Source organism: Mobula birostris, chromosome 13, assembly GCF_030028105.1.
Source record: "Mobula birostris isolate sMobBir1 chromosome 13, sMobBir1.hap1, whole genome shotgun sequence".
Lineage (NCBI taxonomy): Eukaryota > Metazoa > Chordata > Chondrichthyes > Myliobatiformes > Myliobatidae > Mobula > Mobula birostris.
The window spans coordinates 4264535-4286984 of NC_092382.1; the positions used below are offsets into that span (position 1 = coordinate 4264535).

The following is a 22450-nucleotide window of genomic DNA, read 5'->3' on the forward strand; positions in this document are numbered from 1 at the left end:
CAACCATCTTGTTCAACCTCTGTCCAGCCTGTATCCCATCACCTCAATGAGAAATATCAACTATTTTGTTCAACCTCTGTCCAGCCTGTTTCCGATCAGCTCAATTATATAAATCGGCAAACTTGTTTAACCTCTGTCCAGCCTGTATCCCACCACCTCAATGATATATATCAACCACGTTGTTCAATCTGTCAGTCTGTATCCCATCACCTCAATGATATATATCTGTAATATTTCTTCTAACATTTGCTTTCATTGTGATGTATTTTCTTGCCACTTTTACCTCACAGAATCTTCCAGGAACTTTTTTTTTTTTAACTAGAGCTACCGGAGGGTTAATTGAACGCAGCTCAAGGCAGGGTAAAAACAGTCATTGCAATTTTTAGTTTCACCATTACAAATTGGCTGCAGTGATAATTCTTGCCATAATGAAACTCACAGCATGTGATGTTGAGTTTGTTATTTCTCTTTTCGGTTATTTTCAGTTCTTTAACTTTTGGGTGTTTCTTGCATTTGTAGCTTCTTATGATAATACTCTGGAATGATTAAATTCTTCTTGGAAATGGACTTGTGTAGAACGTTCAATTTAGATTCATTCTCTTACAGCGCAGAAAGACGTCTTTCAGCCCATTCGTCCGTGCCATTCCCAGCATGGTCCCATCCACATGCCTCCATACCATACTCTTCCATAGCTCTTTCATCCATATAGATGTAAATAACTATTCTTAAATACTGATCTGCACCGACCACTTCTGCTGGGAGATGTTTCCATGGACCCCTCGTTAATGGTAGTGTTGTATGATATTAAAAAGGCGGGTACCACAGCTGGAATCTCCGCTCATTTTCCTGTGCTCCAGGAAATCAAGTTCTAAACTGTTCAACCAACCCATGCCATCATTTCCTTAACTAGCAGCAACATCTGTGTAATTTCCCCTGGACTCTTTCACGATTATTGAGTTTTTTTTTTCAAGTAACTGATCGGAACTCCACAGAATTCTGCAAATTCGGATACACAGTGTCTTTTACAACTTTAACGTTAACATCCCAAAATCCTCTTATTAAGGCCATCTCCTGTGCCTGTGGGCATTTTATATATCTCTGCCAGCATTCGCGCAGTTTCATCACTAGCGTTCCAAATGCACATGGCAAACAAGTTGTCATGCTCTAGACATTTACCTATGCAAATTCACCTCAGGAGAGCAAGCACCTGTTCTGTAAACTGGATACAATCTATGACTTGACTCATGTTTCCTCACTTCTATCGTCTTTATATCTTTCTCCCAAGTACGTGCAGACTCAGATAAATCCTTCAAGAATTCCCCCATCTTGTAAGGAAACAACAGATTTTCTCATTTAATTATACGGCCAATAAATAGTTTGTTATTCGTGGAAATGTGCTTATTACTCTGGTTGTTTACAAAGTTTACAAGAATGATTTGTGGAATTAAAAGCTTTATGTATGTAGTACCTTTGCTGTCTCTGGGGCTGTTCTCAAGCAGGCATGGGGCGCTGGTAGTAGGAACCTCATTGAAACATAGCAGATACTGAAATCTCAATGGGGTGGACGGATGAAAAAGTTTTCATCAGCAGTGGAGTGTAGGAACTGAGAGGATAACCCCACAAGCCATTCAGTTTTATCTGTAAATCTACTCCTCCAACATTTTATCCAGTAGCAGGGTCCGAACCTGGCTGTATTGTCAACTGCAGTTTTATGTTATTTGAAGGTACAGAAATTTGACAGCATTTTGAGTCGCTTAACTAAGCAAAGACAGAAACCTCATAAGTATCACCTCAATGTAATGCCTTTTCAGAATAATACATTACCGACGTTTGAAGCAGACTGGTCATATTCAACAAAGTGCTTTATTTTGGACCAGCTTCTGCACTGCTGAAAGTTCTGTGGAGCTGCAGTTAACAGCAGATTTACTGGATGCACCTCGACAGGGTTAAAACAACAACTGGCATTTTAGTTTCACCATTACAAAATAGCAGAGTGTTCAGTGTTCGTTGTGGTCATAAGGAAATTCAGAGCATATGAGGTTGAATGTTACTTCCTTTTTCGTTTACTTCTGGTGGGCCTCTTCCTCAATCACCAGGGTAACAGCCCACCAGAACTGCAAGGAGTGTTGAAGATTTTTATCACTCTGTAGTCAGAGCCGTTTAACGGAGAGACAATGGCCTCAGGATTCAGTGTGGATTCGAGGAAGCTTTGAGAATTTTCTGTATGGAATATACGATGTCTGTGTTGAAATACAGAGATGACTAATGAATATTGAGATTGCATTTGGTCAAATCTTTTCAGGATGTCACAAACATCCTGCAATCGGTCAATAGCTGTGAATCAAAAGAAAAGACAAATCTGCTCTACTGAGCTTCCAGGGCTATATTTACTATTAACTGTTAAAACATGTTCTTCCTGTTCCACAACGGGAAATGTGGCGGCTAACTAACCTGGTCTAGATCTCACTTACCAATAGAATAATCAACACGTATGTTCAATTCAGCTGTGGAGACAAGTTGAAACGTATCCACGTCCACGTTGTGACCCAAGGCCTGGAGTTCAACCACAATCTCCGTCCGGGCAAAGGTTGTTCAGGGTCCAGTTCAGACATGAGTTTTTCAGGAGTGTTAGTTTGTCAACCGGGAACAGCTGAGACACTGCAGCACATTGCCTGTAACAAAGAATTCTGGGAGTGCTAGGCCATGGTTGTAATCCTGGGATGGGGATGCCAAGAATATGGAATTTGCAGTGTTTGAGTTTAAAACATAAAAACATAAGAAATAGGAGCAGTAGTAGGCCATCCGGCCCATCCGGCCTACCCCGCTATTCAATAAAATCGTGGCTGATTTGTCCGTAAACTCAACTCCATCTACCTGCCTTTTCCCCATAACCCTTAATTCTTACAATGTTAAATCTATCTAACTGTATATTATACATATTTAGTGAAGAAGCCTCAACTGCTTCCCTGGCGGAGAATTCCACAGATTCACCACTCTGTGGGAAAAAAAAACAGTTTCTCCTCATCTTCGTTCTGAATCTTCCCCTGAATCTTGAGACAATGTCCCTAGTTCTAGTTTCACCTACCAATGGAAACAACTTTCCTACTTCTACCTTATCTGTCCCTTCCAAGCTTCGCCCGAGTTTATTGCTTCTACTGATGGTGCTGGAGATTTCACCTTCCGCAAGGTAGCAGAAGTTTCGGACAGATGGGTACGGGTTGCGGGGAATCTCTGATTACACCATCCTGTGTGAGACGTGGGGAAGATGTGCGAATCTCTTGGGGGTGGGTTGGGATCCCGTGAGGACGGGTCCTGGGATACCACACAAGTGTAGACACATATATAATGGACCCATCGATCAAGCTGCCCGGGCGTATCAGGTGATGAATTAGTATTTATGTTCTCTGCTCAGATGTTTGGGTCTGTGGCTCATTTAGAAGCAAAGAAGAGAATGAGTTGCCATTCCCTCCACCACAGTGAGTGGCTGTGAGTTAATGGGCTGTTCCGTGTTTGCAGCAGTAAACGTTGGTCCGGGGTTTAGTGTTCAATCCAAGTTTGGAAAGTCCCTCACACTGTCCCCTGTCTGTCAGCTAGTGAGAGTCAAATAGAAACTCGAGAAGGAGAAGCTAAACTCAGAAGTATCCATATTACAGTGGTGTAAATGGAATTACAGAGGCCTGAGAGAGGAATTGGACCGAATTGTTTGGAATTGATCACTTACAGCAGAGCATCAATTTGTGGGAAGTTAAAGGGTCGGTAAGGCTATAAAAACAAACAGAAGGCAACAAAAGTTGTTAAGAAGGTAAAGGAGGAATACTAAAGTAAAAAAGCTAATAATATTAAAGAGGTTACTAAACGTTTATTCAGATACATAAACTGTGAAACAGAGACACGAATTGATATCACAACGCTGGAAAACGATACTGGAGAGGTAGTAAAGGGGGACACGTCATGGCGGACGAACTGAATAAGTATTTTACACCAGTCTTCATGGAGGAAGACACTAGCAGTAAACTGGAAGTTCCAGGTGTCAGGGGGCATGACGTGTGTGAAATTACCATAACTAGAGAGAGGTCTCTTGGGAAACTGAAAGGTCTGAGGTTAGATATATCACCTGGACGAGATGGCGTGTACCCCAGAATTCTAAAAGCGGTGGCTGAAGACATCGTGAGACATTAATAAATTTATTTCAAGAATCACTAGCTTTTGAAATGGTTCCGGAAGAGTGGAAAATTGCAGATGTCACTTCACTCTTCAAGAAAGGAATGGGGCAGAAGGGTGCCAATATGCCAACTTGTCTGAGCTCAGTATTTGGGAAGATATTGCAGTCGATTATTAAGGATGTGGTCTCAAAGGACTGGGAGACCCGTCATAAAATAGGTCATGATCTTGCCGGACAAATCTGACGGAGTTCCGTGAGGAAATAACAAGCATGATAGACAAAGGAGAACCGGTTGATGCTGTGTATTTGGATTTTCAGAAGGTCTTTGTAACGCTGCCACACATAAGGTTGCTTAACAAGCTACGATTCATGGTATTACAAGAAAAATTCTGACCTGTATAAAGCCGTGGTTGATTGTAAAGGGACAAAGCGTGGGAATAAAAGGAACCTTTTCCAGATTGCTCCCGGGTACCAGTGATATTCCACAGGGGTCTGTGTTGGAACAGATTCTTTTCCGTCGTTTGTCAATGATTTGGACGATGGAATTGATGGCTTTGTTGCAAAGTTTGCAGACGGAATGAGGATAGGTGGAGGGGGATGTGGTTTTGAGGAATTAGAATGGCCACAGATTAGGAAACTGGGCAGAGAAATGGAATACAGTGTTGAGAAGTGTATGTTCATGCACTTTGGTAGACGAAATGAAAAGGTTAGTTACTTTCAAAATACAAAAGAAAACTGAAGTGCAAACAGACATGGGGGTCCTAGTGCAAGAATCCCTAAAGATTAATTTGCAGGTTGAGCCTATCGTGAGAAAGGCAAATGCGATATTAGCATCCATCTGAAAAAGAATAGAATATAAAACCAAGGATCGATTGTTGAAACTTGATAAAGCACCGGTGAGGCCGCACTTGGAGCATTGTGAACAGGTTTAGGCCTCTTAACTTCGAAAGGATTGTGCAGAAGCTGTATAGGGTTCAAAGGTTGTTCACGGAACTGACTCCACGACTGAAAGGCTTGTCATATGAACAGCGTTTGATACCTCTGGGCCAGTATTCACTGGAATTCAGAAGAATGAAGAGTGACCTGACTGAAACCGATCGAATGGTGAAAAGACTTGGTAGAGTCGATGTGGAAATGATGGTTCCTCTGCTGGGATAGTCTACGAGCAGATAACACTCCCTCAGAATAGAGGGGCGTCCTTTCAGAACGGGGTGAGCAGGAATGTATTTTGCGAGGGAACATTGAATCTGTGGAAGTTTCTTTCTTTGCCACAGGTAGCTGTGGAGGCCAAATCTTTGTGTATATTTAAGACGGAGGTTATTAGGTTCTTTATTGGTCAGGGTATGAAACTATGTGCTGAGAAGGCAGGAGATTGGGAATGTCAGGAAAATTGGATCAGCAATGAAGAAAGTGCGGAGCAGACTCGAAAGGCCAAATGGCCTAATTCTCCTCCGACATCGTATGGACGAAGGGAGATAGAACATAACATCACGGGATCTTGCTCTTTGGAATCAAATGTTGAAACATTTTCCTGAACCTCCTTTTAACCCTCTCTATTTCTAACGCATCCTTTCTCATGTTAGGGGCCCAAACCTGCGCACAATACTCTAAGTGACGGAGGAAAGGGAGGATGGCGCACAATAGAAAAAGCTTGGAGACAGTGAGATAGGGAGGATAGGCAGGTGATAGACAAGGGACACGCTCAGTCCGATGGTTTGAGTTGTGTCTATTTTAATGCGAGGAGTATCATGAATAAAGCGGATGAGCTTAGTACATGGATTAACATTTGGAGCTATGATGTTATGGCTATTACAGAGACGTGGATGGTGCAGGGGCAGGGATGGCTACCTCAAGGGCGTGAATTTACATGTTTCAGAAAGGATAGGGAGGGAGACAAAAGAGGTGGGGGCGTGGAACTGCAGATCAGAGAGAGGGTCACGGCTGCAGAAAAGGACGAAGTCATGAAGGGTTGTCTACGGAGTCTCTGTGGGAGGAACTTAGGAATAGGAAGGGGACAATAACTCTACTGGGTGTTTTTATAGACCACCCAATAATAACAGGGAAATGGAGGAGCAGATAGGGAGGCAGATTCTGGAAAGCAAAAATAATAACAGGGTTGTTGTGGGAGATTTTAATTTCCCAAATATTGATTGGCATCTCCCTAGAGTGAGGGGTTTAGATGGGGTAGAGTTTGATCTGTGTGTCCAGGAGGGTTTCTTGACACAGTATGTAGATAAGCCTACACGAGGAGGGGCTGTACTTGATCTGGAATTGGGAAATGGTCTGGTGTCGGGTGTCTCAGTGGGAGAGCATTTTGGAGATAGTGATCACAGTTCTATCTCCTTTACCACAGCATTGGAGAGGGTTGGGAACAGATAATGTTAGAGAAAAGTTTAATTGGAGTAAGGGGAAAAACGAGGCTATCAGGCAAAACTTGGAAGCATAAATTGGAAACAGATGTTCTCAGTGAAATGTACGGAAGAAATGTGGCAAATGTTCAGGGGATATTTGCGTGGGGTTCTGAGTAGGTACATTCCAATGAGACATGGAAAGAATGGTAGGGGACAAGGTGCGTAGTGTACAAAGGCTGTTGTAAATCGAGTCAAGAAGAAAAGAAGAGCTTACGAAAGGTTCCATAAACTTGGTCATGATATGAATATGGAAGATTATAAGGCTAGCAGGTATGAGTTGAAGAATGAAATTCGAAGAGCTAGAAGGGCTATGAGAAGGCCTTGGCAGACAGGATTAAGAAAAACCCCAAGGCATTCTACAAGTATGTGAAGAGCAAGAGGATAAGATGTGAGAGAATAGGACCAATCAATTGTGACAATAGAAATGTGTGTATGGAACCGGAGGAAATAGCAGAGGTAATTAATGAATTCTTTGCTTCAGTATTCACTGTGGAAAAAGATCTTGGAGATTATACGTATGACTTGCAGTGGACTGAAAAGCCTGAGAATATAGATATTAAGAAAGGGGATGTGCTGGAGCTTTTAGAAAGCATCAACTTGGATAAGTCACCGGGTCCGGACGGGATGTATCCCAGGCTACTGTTTGAAGCGAGGGAATGGATTGCTCAGCCTCTTGAAATGGTCTTTGCATCATCAACGAAGACGGGAGAGGTTCCGGAGGTTGGAGGGTTGCGGATGTTGTTCCTTTATTCAAGAAAGGGAGTAGAGATAGACCAGGAAATTATACAACAGTGAGTCTTACCTCAGTGGTTGGTAAGTTGATGGAGAAGATCCTGAGAGGCAGGATTTATGAACATTTGGAGAGGCATAATATGTTTAAGAATAGTCAGCATGGCTTTGTCAAAGGCAGATCGTGCCTTCGGAGCCTGATTGAATTTCCTGAGGGTGTGACTAAACACATTGATTAAGGTAGAGCAGCAGATGTATTGTACATGGATTTTAGCAAGGCATTTGATGAGGTACCCCATGCAAGGCTTATTGAGAAAGTAACGAGACATGAGAACCACGGGGACATTGCTTTGTGGATCCAGAACTGGTTTGTCCACAGAAGGCAAAGGGTGATTGTAGATGGTCATATTCTACATGAAGGCCGGTGACCTGTGATGTGCCTCAGGGATCTGTTCTGGGACACCTACTCTGTGCGATTTTAATGAATGACCTGCATGAGGAAGTGGAGGGATGATAAATTTGCTGATGACACAAAGGTTGGTGGTGTTGTGGATAGTGTGGAGGACTGTCAGAGGTTAGAGCGGGACAGTGATAGGATGCAAAACTGGGCTGAGAAGTGGCAGATATAGTTCAACCCAATAAGTGTGAGGTGGTTCATTTTGGTAGGTCAAATATAATGGAAGAATATTGCATTAATGTTAAGACTCCGGCAGTGTGGAGGATCAGAGTGATCTTGGGGTCTGGAGTCCATAGGTCACTCAAAACTCCGACGCAGGTTGACTCTGTGGTTAAGAAGGCATACCATGCATTGGTCTACATCAATCACGGGATTGAGTTTAAGAGCCGAGAGGTAATGTTGCAGATATACTGGACCCTTGTCAGACCCCACTTGAAGTACTGTGTTCAATTTTAGTCGCCTTACTATGGGAAGGACGTGGATATCATAGAAAGGATGCAGAAGAGAATTACAGGGATGTTGCCTGGATTTGGGAGCACACTTTGTGAGAGTAGGTGGAGTGAACTCGGCCTTTTCTCCTTGGAGCGACAGCGGTTGAGTGGTGACCTGATAGAGGTGTATAAGATAATGAGAGGCATTGATCGTGTGGATAGTCAGAGGCTTTTCCCCAGGGCTGAAAGGGCTCGCACGAGAGGGCTTATTTCAAGGTGCTTGGAAGCACATACAGAGGAGATGTCACGGGTAAGGTTTTTACGTAGAGAGTGGTGAGTACGTGGAATGGGCTGCCGGCAGCGGTGGTGGTCGCAGAAACGATAGGGTCTTTTAAGAGATTCCTGGATGGCTACATGGAGCTTAGAAAAATAGAGGGCTTTGGGCAAAGCCGAGGTAGTTCCAAGGTATATGTTCGGCAGAGCTTGGTGGGCCAAAGGGCCTGTACTGTGCTGTATGTTTTCTATGATTCTATATGTTGCATAATCAGGACTTCATAAATTCTCAAGAGTTCATCATTCCTTTTATATTACAGTCCTCTTGAAATGAATGCAGAGATCGCATTTGCTTTCTTCACCACCGGCTCAGCCTGTATATTAATATGTAGGAAACTACACAAACTCTCCCAAGTCTCCTTGCACCTTTTTAAAATTATTTTTGGCCCAGCTTGTCCATTATCTCCACACAACTAAACTGGGAAATGTATTATTATTTTACAGACAATTTCTTCACTGTCTATTACATCCCATCTCGGTATAATCCACTTATTTGCTGCTCTCGTTTGCCATATTTTCATCGGTATTCTCTATCATTACTATCAGTGCCAAGCACCCAGTCGCTTTCCCTGCAGCACCTGGCGAGTCTCAGCCTATATTCAGAGAGACAACCATCTGCAATCTCTGTCTTCTACTTGACCCTACGCACCTTTCCCTTTTGGACCAGCCTTCCATGCAGAATAATTTGATTAGACATGACCTGCCAGTCTGATCAATAAGCCCAGTCTATCGAAATACTATCAATTCCATTTCGTAAAATACCTTCCAAGGACATACCCAAGACGGATGTCAGGATCGCGTGCATATTGTATCCCTTCGAGCCTTTCTAACACAATTGTGGAAAACCAGCTCTCCTCCCATCTTCTGGCATATCACCCACAGCTCTGTGCATTTTACATGTCTCTGCCAGATTTCGAGCAGTTTCTGCACTGACCTCCCACAGGGTCTGAGGGAACACCTTGTCAGGCCCTGGGGATTTATCCATTCTAATTCAGCAAGCACTTGTTCTGTAATCTGTATACAATCCATAACAAGGCTAACATTTCCAGATTTCTATAGTCTCCGTATCTGTCTCCGAAGTAAATACAGGCAAACAAAAACATTGAAGATCTACCCTATCCCATTCGGTTCCTTGGCTAGATAGCACGCTAATCTTTTTTGACAGTTAATTGGGCAGTAAGAAACAATACATTTGGCTCAATAAACTATTCCGCCACCAAATTGTCTGTATCCATGGAAATGTGCCCATTACAGTTGTTATTTACAAAGTTGAGAAAAGTGATTCTGGAATGAAAACCTTTATGTATGAGGAGCAATTGGTGTCTCTGGGCCTGTTCTCAATGGAGGGGTGGTGACTCTCGGAACAGGAACCTCAATGAAATCCTGAGGTCTGGATAGAGTGAATAGGGTCAACAGTATTCAACAGTAGGGGAGTCTAGTAACTAAGGTCACAATTTCAATCTATTCAATTGTATCTGTGTACCTTCCCTTCCATCATTCTGTCCAGTAGCAGTATCTGAATTGAACCTTTATCAATGCCTGGGGTTGATCATAGATATAAGCTATTTGCAGACACAAGAATATGATGGAACTTTAACCACTTAATCAAACAAAGAAGTAAACTTTATGGTTATCACCACAATCTATTCTGTGATATTTTTTTTAAAATATCCCGTAGTTGCCATTTGGACCGGATAGGTCGCATCAAATAACATGTTTTGATTTTGGAACAGCTTCTGCACTGCAGGAAGTTCTGTAGGGATGGAAATACCAACAGATTTACTGGATACGCCTCGAGATAGGGTTAAAACAGCCACTGAAATTTTAGCTTCCCCATTACAAAATGGCTGAGGGTTCAATATTCATCTTTGTCATCATGAAACTCAGAGCATGTGAGTTGTTCCTTATTTCCTATTTTCAGTTAGTTCTGCTGATCCACTTCCCCCATCACCAGGGTAACACCCGCCAGAGCTGCAAGGAGTGTTGAGCATTTTTATCACTCTCTGGTCACCGCCCCTCAGTGACCTCAGAAACCGGGGTGGATGTCTGGATGCCTTGAGCATTCACTGTACGGAATATATGATGTTTCTATTGCAATAAAGAGATAAAGAATTAATGCAGGGATTGCATTTATGCAAATATCTTCAGAATGTCACAAACATCTTGCAGTCAGCAATATTTGTGATTCACAATGACAAAAACCCGTACTGAGTTTCCAGTGATTTATTTTCAATTTTATATTAAAAGCATTTTCTTATTGTTTCACTATGGGAGATGTGGCGGCGAATTGCATTGATCCAGGTCCCGCTCCGCAATAGGACAATAAACATATGTGCTCAACTCACCTGCTGAAGACAAGTTAAAATATGTTCCCACCCACTGGTGACCCATGGTCCGGGTTCCCCGCCCAGTTAAAGCATCATCAGCTTCTAGGTCTATTATGGGATGGAGAGGAGTGTTAAGTTTAGAACTGGGATTAGACGTCTTGGGAGTGTTGGTGCTTGGGCTATAAGCCTGGGATGGGAACTGGCACAGCGTTCACCTCTGTAATCTGTTCTGTAATCCGTATATAATCTACAAAAAGACTAACTTTTCTGGATTTCTATATTCTCTGTATCTCTCTCCCAAGTAAATACAGACATACAAAAGTCATTGAATATCTACTCCATCCCCTTCGGTTCCTTGTCTAGATACCACGCTGATCTTTTCTAACAGTTAATTCGGCAGTGAGAAATATTTGGCTCAATAAATTATTCCGCCACCAAATTATCTGTATCCGTGGAAAAGTGCCCATTACAGTTGTTGTTTACAAAGTTCACAAGAGTGATTCTGGAATGAAAAGTTTTATGTATGAGGAGCACTTGGTGTTTCTGGGCCTGTTCTCAATGGAGGGGTGGTGACTCTCGGAACAGGAACCTCAATGAAATCCTGAGGTCTAGATAGAGTGGATAGGGACAAGATGTATTCAACAGTAAGGGAGTCTTGTAACTGATGTCACAATCTCAATCTATTCAATTGTATCTGTGTACCTTCCTTTCCATCATTCTGTCCAATAGCAGCATCTGAATTGAACCTGTATCAATGTCTGGGGTTGATCATAGATATAAGCTATTTGCAGACACAAGAATGTGATGGAATTTTAACCACTTGATGGAACAAAGAAGTAAACTTTATGGTTATCACCACAATGTATTCTGTGATATCTTTTGTAAATATCCCATAGTTGCCATGTGGAGCAGATAGGCCGCATCCTACAATGTGTTTTGATTTTGGAACTAGCTTCTGTACTGCTGGAAGTTTTGTAGAGGTGGAAATACCAACAGATTTACTGGATGCACCTCGAGATAGGGTTAAAACAGCCACTGGAATTTCAGCTTCCCCATTACAAAATGACTGAGAGCTCAGTATTCATCTTTGTCATAATGAAACTTGGAGCATGTGAGTTGTTCCTTATTTCCTATTTTCAGTTAGTTCTGCTGAACCACTTCCCCCATCACCAGGGCAACACCCACCAGAACTGCAAGGGGTGTTGAACATTTTTATCACTCTCTGGTCACCGCCCCTCAGCGGAGAGACAGTGACCTCAGGAGTCCGAGTGGATGCAAGGATGCCTTGAGCATTCACTGTCTGGAGTTTATATTGCAATAAAGAGATAACAAATGAATGTAGGGATTGCATTTATGCAAATCTCTTCCGGATGCCACAAACAACTTGCAGTCAGTAATGTTTGTGCATCAAAAACACAACAACCTGTACTGAGTTTCCAGTGATTTATTTTCATTTTTATATTAAAGGAATTTTCTTATTGTTTCACCATGGGAGATGTGGCGGCGAATTGCACTGATCCAGGTCGCGCTCCGCAATAAGATAATAAACATATGTGCTCAACGTACCTGCTGGAGACAAGTTAAGATATATTGCCAGGCGCTGCTGACCCACGGCCCGGGTTCCCCGCCCGGTTAAAGCATCATCAGATTCCAGTTCTGTTATGGGATGGAGGGGAGTGTGAGTTTCAGAACTGGGATTAGACGAGACACTGCTGAATATTACCAGCAGGAAAGAGTCCTGGGAGTGTTGTTGCTTGGGCTATAATCCTAGAATGGGACTCCAGGATTACGGAACTGGTACTGTTCTCCACAGAGATATTACAACTAAACATATCTTTACCTTCCTCGCTCGCACCCCGCCTTCTTCTTTCAACAGGGACCACTCTCTCAACAATTCCCTTGTTCATTCATCCCTCCTCTCTAATCTCCCTCCAGTCACTGATCCCTGCAAGCGGCCTGAGTGCTACACCTACCTGGACACCCCCTCCCTCACCTCCATTCAGACACAAAACAGTCCTTCCAGGTGAGGCAACACTTCACCTGCGAATCTGCTGGGGTCACCTATTGTGTCCCGTGCTCCCGATGCGGCCTTATTTACATTGGTGAGACCCGCCACAAATTGGGAGACCGTTTTGTTGAGCATCTCTGTATCATCTGCCACAAGGGGGACTTCGCAGTGGCCGAACATTTTAATTCTGATTCCCATTCCGACGTCTCGATCGATGGCCTCCTCTTGTGCCAAGATGAGACCGTCCTCGGGGTGGAGGAGCAGCACCTTATATTCAGTCTGGGTTCCCTCCAACCCGACTGAATTATCCTTCCAGTAAACAAATACCCCCCACCCACTTCTCTATTCCCCACTCTGAACTTTCATTTCTGCTCACCAGCCTATTACTTCCCCCTGGGTCCCCTCTTTCCCTTTCTCCCATTGCCAAATCTCCTATTCTTTATTCTCCAGCCCTTGACCTGTCCATCAGTTGACCTCACCGATCACCTTCCAGCTCGCCTCGTTCCCCTCCCCGACCTTTTTATTCAGATCACTTCCCCTCCTCCTCAGGAATGAAAAAAGGCTCGTGGCCCAAAATGTTGACTGTTTACTCTTTTCCATAGATACTGCCTGTTATGCTGAGTTCCTCCAGCATTTTGTGTGTATTGTTTGGATTTCCAGCGTTTGCAAGCTTTCTCGCGTTTAAATATGGTAATTACCGTAACAATTATGTCGGCTTTGTTCAGATTTTACCTCCGTCACCCGGCCCGGAATCAGATCCAAACTTCACCATGATCGATGCCTGGTGTCGATAGTAGTTTTACATAACTCCAGCCCTCCGGAAGCGGCCGTTCGGTCTGTTGTGTTCTTGCAGACACGAGGGTTAAACAGAGAAATCGCACCCTCGGGACACTGAATCACGTGTATGAGTAGTTTCATCTTTCCCCGTTCAGACAGGACAGTGAGATCCAGATCTCTCACGTCCTCTCGGGGGACTGGGAAGTTTATTTCCATCTTGTTTCCATGACTACATCTTGCCAAAATGCTGACAGTGTTTTCCGATGTGTCCCTAGTAATGAGAGAATTATGTCTTGTTCATTTATCCGGGTTTCTCGGAATTGTGTACATTCCCTCCAGAATTTCCGAAGGAGCAACCCGGGCTGTCTAATATTCCCACATGATTAAAATGGGGAATCTTTATTTTGTTTTACATGTACAGAGGTAGAGTGAAAATCGTTTCTTCGGTATTAACCACACAGATCAATACATTACAGCAGTACATTGAGGTAAAACGATACCAGAGTGTGACAACTCATTCTGGTTACAGAGAAAGTGCAGTGCCGGTAGATATGTGGTGCAAGGTCAGATCGATTTAGACTGTGAGCTCCATCTCATCCCGCTGGGGAACATTCAGTTCGCTTATCACAGCCGAATGGACACCATCCCTGAGCCTGGTGGTATGTTTCTGTTTTACTTTATCTTCGCCCTGATGGGAGGGTGAGAAGTGAGAATGTTCGGGGTTGTGGTGATCTTTCATTATGTTGGCTGCTTTACTGAGGCGGTGGGAAGTGTAGACTGAGTCCATGGAGGGGAGGTTGGTTTCTGTGATGTGCTCAGCTGTGTCCACAGTTCTCCGCTACTTCATTCCGTTAAAGGAAGAGCAGTAGCCATGTGAAGATGTGAAGTACCGGGATGGGATACTTTCTGCGGTGAATTGATAAAGTGTGTGAAGTAGAAAAGGGCATACACCAAAGTTCTTATTGTTTGTTCTGGCTTTGTTATATTGGAATCTGTTATCTACTAGTGCGTACTATTATTTCAGGATCTGCGTATTGCTGGAGGACCATCAGAGATCGGCCATGATACCCTTCTCCCATCCGGCTCTATCTACTCACCCCCTGCCCAACTGGTTCAACCTCTGTCCAGCCTGCATCCCATCACCTCAGTGGCATATATCAAACATCTTGTTCAACCGCTGTCCAGCCTGTATCCTACAACCTCAATGATATATATCGACCGTCTTGTTCAATCTCTGCCCAGCCTGCATCCCATCACCTCAGTGACATTTATCAACAATCTTGTTCAACCTCTCTCCAGCCTGTATCCCACCACCTCAGTGATATATATCAACCATTTTGTTCCACCTCTGTCCAGCCTGTGTCCTACAACCTGAGTGAAAAAATATCAACCTTCTTGTTCAATCTCTGTCCAGCCTGTACCCTACCACATCAATGATAAATATCTACCATCTTGTTCAACATCTGTCCAGCCTGTATCCCATTACCGCAATGATACATTTCAGGAATCTCTCTTTCAAACTTTGCCATCATTGTGAAGTTTTTTTTGGCATCTTTTCCAGGATTTTTTTTTTTGATAGTTAGGACTACCAGAGGTTTAATTCAACACAGCACGTGGCAGATAAAGGTAGCCATTTCAATTTTAGATTCACTGTTACAAACTGGATGCCGTGTTAATCTTTGACAGAATGGAACTCATAGAATCTGATGTTGGGTTTATTATTTTCTTTTTCTGTTTTTTTTTTGCAGTGAGCCACGTCCTCCGTTTCCAGGGTAACAGCCCGTCAGAGCTGCAGCAAGTGTTGCACTTTTTATCGCTCTGTGGTCACCGCCTCTCAGCGTAGAGACAGTGGCCTCAGGAGCAAATGTAACAGAGTGACAGTGGGAGGAAAGGATGCTGTGAGCATTGACTGTATGGGATGTATTACACCAGGGTCAGGATGAACTGAGGAACTAACAAATGGGTTGGGGTGGGGTGGCATTTAAAGTTTAGGGTGTTGCTGATATTTTACAATCAGTTACTATCTGTGCATTAAAATGAAGAGGGAGAGAATACTACAGTTGCAGGAAATTCAAAGTAAGGAGGAGAAAATACTGGAAACGCTCAGCAGATAGGCAGCATCTCGAACAGTCTCATTTCTGAAACTGGGTCTTCCACCATTTGTCCTTTCAGAGATGTAGTCTGATCTACTGAGTTCCCAGCATTTTCTACTTTATAATTTTACATTTTATTCCTGCTACACTGCAGGAAACATGGCAGCCAGCTATGCCGGGCGAGATCCCACACAGCAAGAAGATTGTAATCAAATGTGTTTGGTTTAGCTGCTGGGGACAGGTTGAAGTGTATCCGCATCCTCCATACAGACCGGGGAACCAGCCGGAGCCCCGGCCCCGGCAGAGGGTCATGAGGTTCCAGTTCCACCTTAGTTTGTGAATCGGAAATGGCAGGAACACCCACAGCAAATCGCCGGCATCAAAGCGTCTTTGTATGGGTGATAATATTGGGCTGGTGACTCTGATGATATGGAACTGGCAGTATACGGGCTTCAGTCCAGGTTGGTAATTCGACAGCCGGGATCGGAATTTTCTCAGTCCGCAGTGAACCTGAAGTCTCGGGCGGTTGGACATGGGTTATGGGGAAATCACCGTCTCCACTGCCCAACAGGACAACATATCTATCAAGTATTTTTGGAGATTATTTAAGAGTTAACTAGGGAGTTTGGTGAATTAGGCCAGTGATGTTGTTCTTCTGAACTTTGGTAAAGTCCGTAGCAAGATCCCACATGGCAGCTGATCTGGAAGGTTCGGTCACGTTGGATTCACGGGGAGCTGGCGAGGTGGATTCACACTGGGCTCGAGAACAGGAAGCAGAGGGAGATGATTGAAGCTGGTTTTAGCGAATGGAGGCCTGTGACGAGTGGGATGTGTGTGTCAGTGTAGAGACCTCTAAAATTCATTATTCATGCCATTGATTTGTATGTATGGCACGATTAGCAAGTTTGAATTGAATTGAACTAAATAGAATTGATTTCTTACATCCTTCACATACTTGAGGATTAAAAATCTTTACATTATGTCTCGGTCGAAATGTGCAACGTGCAATCAAATTAATTTATAATAATTTGTAGTAAATTGAACAGTCCATACAATATAGAGTATACTCAAATCAGCGTGAATTAATTAGTCTGATGGCCTGGTAGAAGAAGCTGTCCCGGAGCCTGCTGGTCCTTGGGAATTGGGACATAAACCGTTTTCTTTTTTACAGTCTAAAGGCCACTGCTAGGTTTTCCAGATCTGCTGGCAAATTGCATGCAACACTTTTACATCATCACCTTTGAAAGTTTTAAACAATTCAACTGGACTCCTGTCACATCCTGTAGCCTTATTATTAGCAACGTTTTCTATCGCCCATTCGACTTCACTTTCCAGAATGTCCGGCCCTATATCGTCGAGGGAGTCACGGCAGGTGTCTTCCTGTTGGGATATTTCCTGTACAATTCTTCAGTATATTTCTGCCATCTCTTTTTGATGTCTTCTGCTGTAAGGGCTTCTTTGTCTTTTACTATAGTTATTTTTGCATGAAATGTTCCTTTGATTTCTCTAATCGTCTTGAATAGATCTCTTGTTTTTCTTTTTCCAATTCTGTTGGATTCTTCAGCTTCTTTGCATTGCTCCTTTAAGTATGTTTCCTTACTTCTCCTTTCTATCTTATTGAACGTTGTGTTTATTTGGAGGTGTTTGTTTCAATCTCCATTGTCCTTCACTTCTCTTCTTTTCGCTGCTCAGCTTCCACAGGAATCTATTTTGCTTTCCTGATCTTTTTTTTGTTTGCAATACTTTTTGTTGGCACCTCTTGTGAAATGCTCCTTGCTTCTCTCCATAGCTCTTCTGGTTTTCCCTCTACCGGCTTTAATCCATGAATCTGTTCTTCACCTCCACTGCTTATTTTTGAGGGATGCTATCACCATCAAACTTTGCTGGTACGTTGGTTTTCCTGGCACTCTTCAGTTTCATTCTGAATATTGCAATATTGCAGCTAATGGTCTGAGATTGTCGTAGGACAGAGGGACCGAGGAGTCTAAGTGCACAGTTCGCTCAAGGCGGTGACACGGGGTGGTGAAGAGATGTTTACCACGCCGTCCTTCAACAGTTAGGGTGCTGAGTGCAGGAGTTAGGACATTATTTAATTTATTTTGTTTATTGAGATACAGTGAGACACGCTGCTCATTTAGTCCCCCAATTTGATCCTAGTCTTGTTACAGGGCAATTTACAATGACCAACTAACCATTAAGACGGTTGGGGGTTGGGGTAGCCGGATCACCTGGAGGAAACCCATGCGATCACGGCGAGAACCTGCAAACTCTGATTGGCAGCGGCGGGAATTGCAACTGGGTCGTTCGAACTGTAACGACTCGTGTTACCACTATGGGGTCGTTGTATAATTCATTGGTGAGACTGTGTTTGCAGTATGAAGTATAGTTCTAGCCGCTATATGTTTGAAAAGGCTTGGTTAAAGTGGAAAGAGTACAGAGAAGACTTGCGAGTGTGCTGTCCCAGTCCTCAGTGCTGGAGGGAGGATGGCCACTCTATGACTTTACTCCCTGGAATGTAGGAGACTGAGCAGCGACCTCACAAAGTGTTTTAAATTTGAAGGGCAGAGTAACTGACTCACTCTGTTTTATTTGTGTAATTCAGATCATCGCCAGCAGGTGGTGCTTTCTTCCACCCGGACGGCAGACAAGCAGCCGACAATCAACCAACTCAGTCAGAGTCAGAATGTACACAGGTATGTTCACTGGGCTCTTTCTCATTAAAACTCTGTCATCATGGTACACGCGTAGTCAAATGTTCAGAGGAATAAACGTAGGCGCTAAATGGGCGCAGAAAAACTGTCATCATTGATCCTACTGGTAAAGCGACCTTGAGCACTGGAACAATTCACCAGGCCCAGCGTGGGGAATCACTCTGTGCAAATCTTCACCTGAGTGAAGGGGAAGGAGCTCCTGAAAATACAGTCGGTGTGGGTGAAACTCAGAGAGGAATACAACAGCGGGCAATGTAACAGTCCAGGCAGCAGACAGCCGGTGAGAGAAACAGATGTTTCTTTAGGAAGGGCAATGCTGAATTCTTCCCGGATTTTCAGGTTGTTGCTCAAAGGAGATGAGGGAAGTTTCCCGGTGTCTGTTTTCTGTTGTCGAGTTAAAGAATGTTATATTGTGGGAGAACAGGCTGGGTGCGGGGGGCAATGAACAGGAGAAATTTTAAACAGGGAATCTGGGAGAGGCTACCGAGGCAATGAATGTCCTTGGTGAATAAGGTTAAAGTAAATCAAGAGGGTAAGTAGAGAGGGCAACGCACGCAATGATGGAGGAGCTCACAGGTCAGGCAGCACCTATAGAGGGAAATGAACAATAGACGTTCTGGGTTGAGGAATCTTCAGCGGAGACTTTGTACATTGAGTTCAGTGTTGTCTTGGACACATAAAATAGAGAAGGACTGGAGGAGCATTCTTCTGGGCGAAGGTCTGTGACCAGTAGTCTCCGCAAGGATCACTGGCTCGCTATGCGTCATATGTGATGTAAGTAACTTATTACTCAAAATAATTCTATATATAGAAACACATAGGCGGACTGATTCGTTGATTTACAGACTCGGCGGAGTTGTGTAAATTGGGACTGTTGTCAAAATGTTCAGCATCCAATTAGAAATATGAACGGAGAGACACCAAGTACAGATAGTTCGGGCAAATGCGAGGATTTGAACCTTGGGAGGTCAAGTTCCCGAACGAAGTGTGCAGTGAATGCTGGGGCGATTAGGAAGGCTGATGTATGGACCGGTCTTGTGATGGATGTGCATAGCTTCCTGAAAGTGACAACATAACTGGCAGCGTGCTAAGGACGGGTTGAGGTGTGAGTATGTATTTTTTAAAGTTGTTCTGTAACTGGATAAACTTTGGTTAAGAGACAGTCTCGGTAATGTGCACAAATATGGTAGCCATATCATGAGAATAATGTGGAGGGTCTGGCGAGGGTGCAGACGAGTTTCATCACGATTACAGAATATAATCAGTTACCCAGATTACAGGATATTGGCTGCCAGGAGAGGTCGAACAAACCTGGATTGCTTTTTTGGAGTGTCGGAGTCTGAGGCCTTATCTCAGAGAATTTCATAAATTTACGAGAGGCACAGCACACTTCGATAGTCTGTGACTCAGTGCAAATATCAAGCACTGGAGTGAATAGGTTTAAGGTGAGGGGGTAAAGTTTAAAGGAGATTTAGGACGCATGTTTTCCACAGAGAGTGATCGGTGTCTGGAATGAGCTGCCGAGGGAGGGACTGGAAACAGATACTCAGCAGCATCTGAGAGGCGTTTGAACTCATGAGTAGGCCGGGAACGGAGGGATATTGACCATGTTCCTGAAGATGGGATTGGTTTAAATTGGCATCGTGTCCGCATACACATGGTACACTCTACTATTTTATGCTCTGTGACTGACTACAGGTCTGAACTCCGTAATCTCCGCCTTCCTGTCAAATTGTGAGGATCACCAACTGTTCCTGTTGACGAGATTCTACATGGAACGACTGGAGCAGGCGATTGAGGAGGGTGTGGAGGGAGTCGGCTTCATGTTAATGGCCGAGGATCACTTCACCGGGCGAGACTATCACGTAAGTGGGAGGGATATAGACTAACTGTAGATTCTACTGAATCAATCACGGACCGACAGAACGGGCGCAACGGCACCTCTGGGATATTAAAATCCTGCAATGCTTGTGGTGAGCATCAGGAAAAGAATTTTGGTTTTCAGAAACACTGAACCTTCATTTACCAATATAAGCCTCTGTCCAATTTTCTGAACACATTCACTTTTAGACAGGTTAGGATACAGACAATGATTGAGAGCTGATTTTAGTGCTGTGATACTTGACGGACATTGCAAGTAGACAGAGAACCACTTTACACCATTCAGTCTGACATCACATCATGTTCCCAATGCTCGACCTTAATGGCCATTCACCAGAATCTTTTCATTACCCGCGGGCTTCCCACAAATCTAATATATACTGATTTATTTCTCAGATCATTCTCGAGTCAACCTTCAACCCCATCGTCAATTGAACAGGCAGTGCTGAATATCGTCTCTCTTTTCAACAACTGACGCTCTTGCTTTCGATCAATATCCCAACATGCCTTATGGTTCAGTTACCTTCTGTTTCTTGTCACTGTTCCATTTGGAGTCTCTAATTGCTACAGCATATACTGTTAACACTGGGAACTGCAAAATAATACGATTGAAAATAGTCCAAGAACTGCAGCTAACACGGAATTACCAAGAAACTCCTTTCTAATGGTCCTCATGTTACTGGGGCGCATTCACCTATAGCTTCGTATATATAATTATCTGGATAGACAGGGTATGATTAGGGACAGTCAACATGGATTTGTGCGTGGAAGGTCATGTTTGACAAATCTTACTGAATTTTTTGAAGAGGTTGCTAGGAAAGTTGATGGGGTAAAGCGGTGGATATTGTCTATATGGACTTCAGTTAGGCCTTTGACAAAGTTCCACACGGAAGGTTAGTTAGGAAGGTTCAATCGGCAGGTATTAATATCTAAGTAGTAAAATAGATTCAGCAGTGGCTAGATGGGAGATGCCAGAGAGCAGTGGTGGATAGCTATTTGTCAGATTGGAGGCCGATGTCCAGTGATGTGCCTCAGGGACCTGTACTAGGCCCAATGTTGTTTGTCATATATATTAATGATCTGGATGATGGGGTGGTAAATTGGATCAGTAAGTATGCAGATGATACTAAGATTGGTGGAGCAGTAGATAATGAAGTAGGTTTTCAAAGCTTGCAGAGAGATTTCGGCCAGTTAGAAGAGTGGGCTGAAAGCTGGCAGATGGAGTTTAATGCTGATAAATGTGAGGTGCTACCTTTTGGTAGGACTAATCAAAATAGGACATACATGGTAAATGATAGGGCATTGAAGAATGCAGTAGAACAGAGGGATCTATGAATAATGGTGCATAGTTTCCTGAAGTTGGAATCCCATGTTGATAGGGTGGTGAAGAAAACTTTTGGTATGCTGGCCTTTGTAAATCAGAGCATTGAGTATAGGAGTCGGGATGTAATGTTGAAATTGTACAAGGCATTGGTAAGGCCAAATTTGGAGTATTGTGTACAGTTCTGGTCACCGAATTATCTCAACAAAATTGAAAGAGTACTAGAATGTTGCCTGGGTTTCATCTCCTAGGTTACAGAGAAAGGTTGAACAAGTTGGGTCTTTATTCTTTGGAGCGTAGAAGGTTGAGGGGGGACGTGATAGAGGTATTTAAAATTATGAGGGCGATAGATAGAGTTGACGTGGATAGGCTTTTTTTCCATTGAGAGTGGAGGAGAGTCAAACAAGAGGACATGAGTTGAGAGTTAAAGGGCAAAAGTTTAGGAGTAACAGGAGGGGGAACTTCTTTACTCAGAGAGTGGTAGCTGTGTGGAACGAGCTTCCAGCAGAAGTGGTTGTCATTTAAAGTTAAATTGGATAGCTATTCGGAGAGGAAAAGAATGGAGGATAATGGACTGAGTGTAGGTCGGTGGGACTAGGTGAGAGTAAGAGTTCGGCACGGACTAGAAGGTACGAGATGACCTGTTTCCTTGCTGTAATTGTTATATGGTTATATGCTTACCAGACTGAATTTTAGTGAAGAGCCACACGTTATTCCTATCCCTAACATTCTACATGAGACAGCTTGTCATAGTTTGACTTAGCCATAGTCATCGAACTCTACAGTACAACAACAGGCTCTTCGGCCCA

At 43.5% G+C, this 22450-nt stretch overlaps 2 protein-coding genes across 2 annotated transcripts in view; one reads left to right on the forward strand and one right to left on the reverse strand.

Annotated features, from left to right (window-relative positions):
* LOC140208265 (uncharacterized) overlaps window positions 1-22450 on the reverse strand; it is a 515327-nt gene that overhangs the window by 284734 nt on the left and 208143 nt on the right. The window lies entirely within an intron of this gene.
* Window positions 1-22450, forward strand: part of LOC140208267 (NACHT, LRR and PYD domains-containing protein 3-like) — a 44688-nt gene that overhangs the window by 5682 nt on the left and 16556 nt on the right. The window contains exons 2-3 of the mRNA XM_072276836.1: window positions 18331-18421; window positions 20138-20304. Coding sequence (XP_072132937.1) covers window positions 18412-18421; window positions 20138-20304 — 177 coding nt within the window. The 5' untranslated portion in view covers window positions 18331-18411. The remainder of the gene's footprint in view (window positions 1-18330; window positions 18422-20137; window positions 20305-22450) is intronic.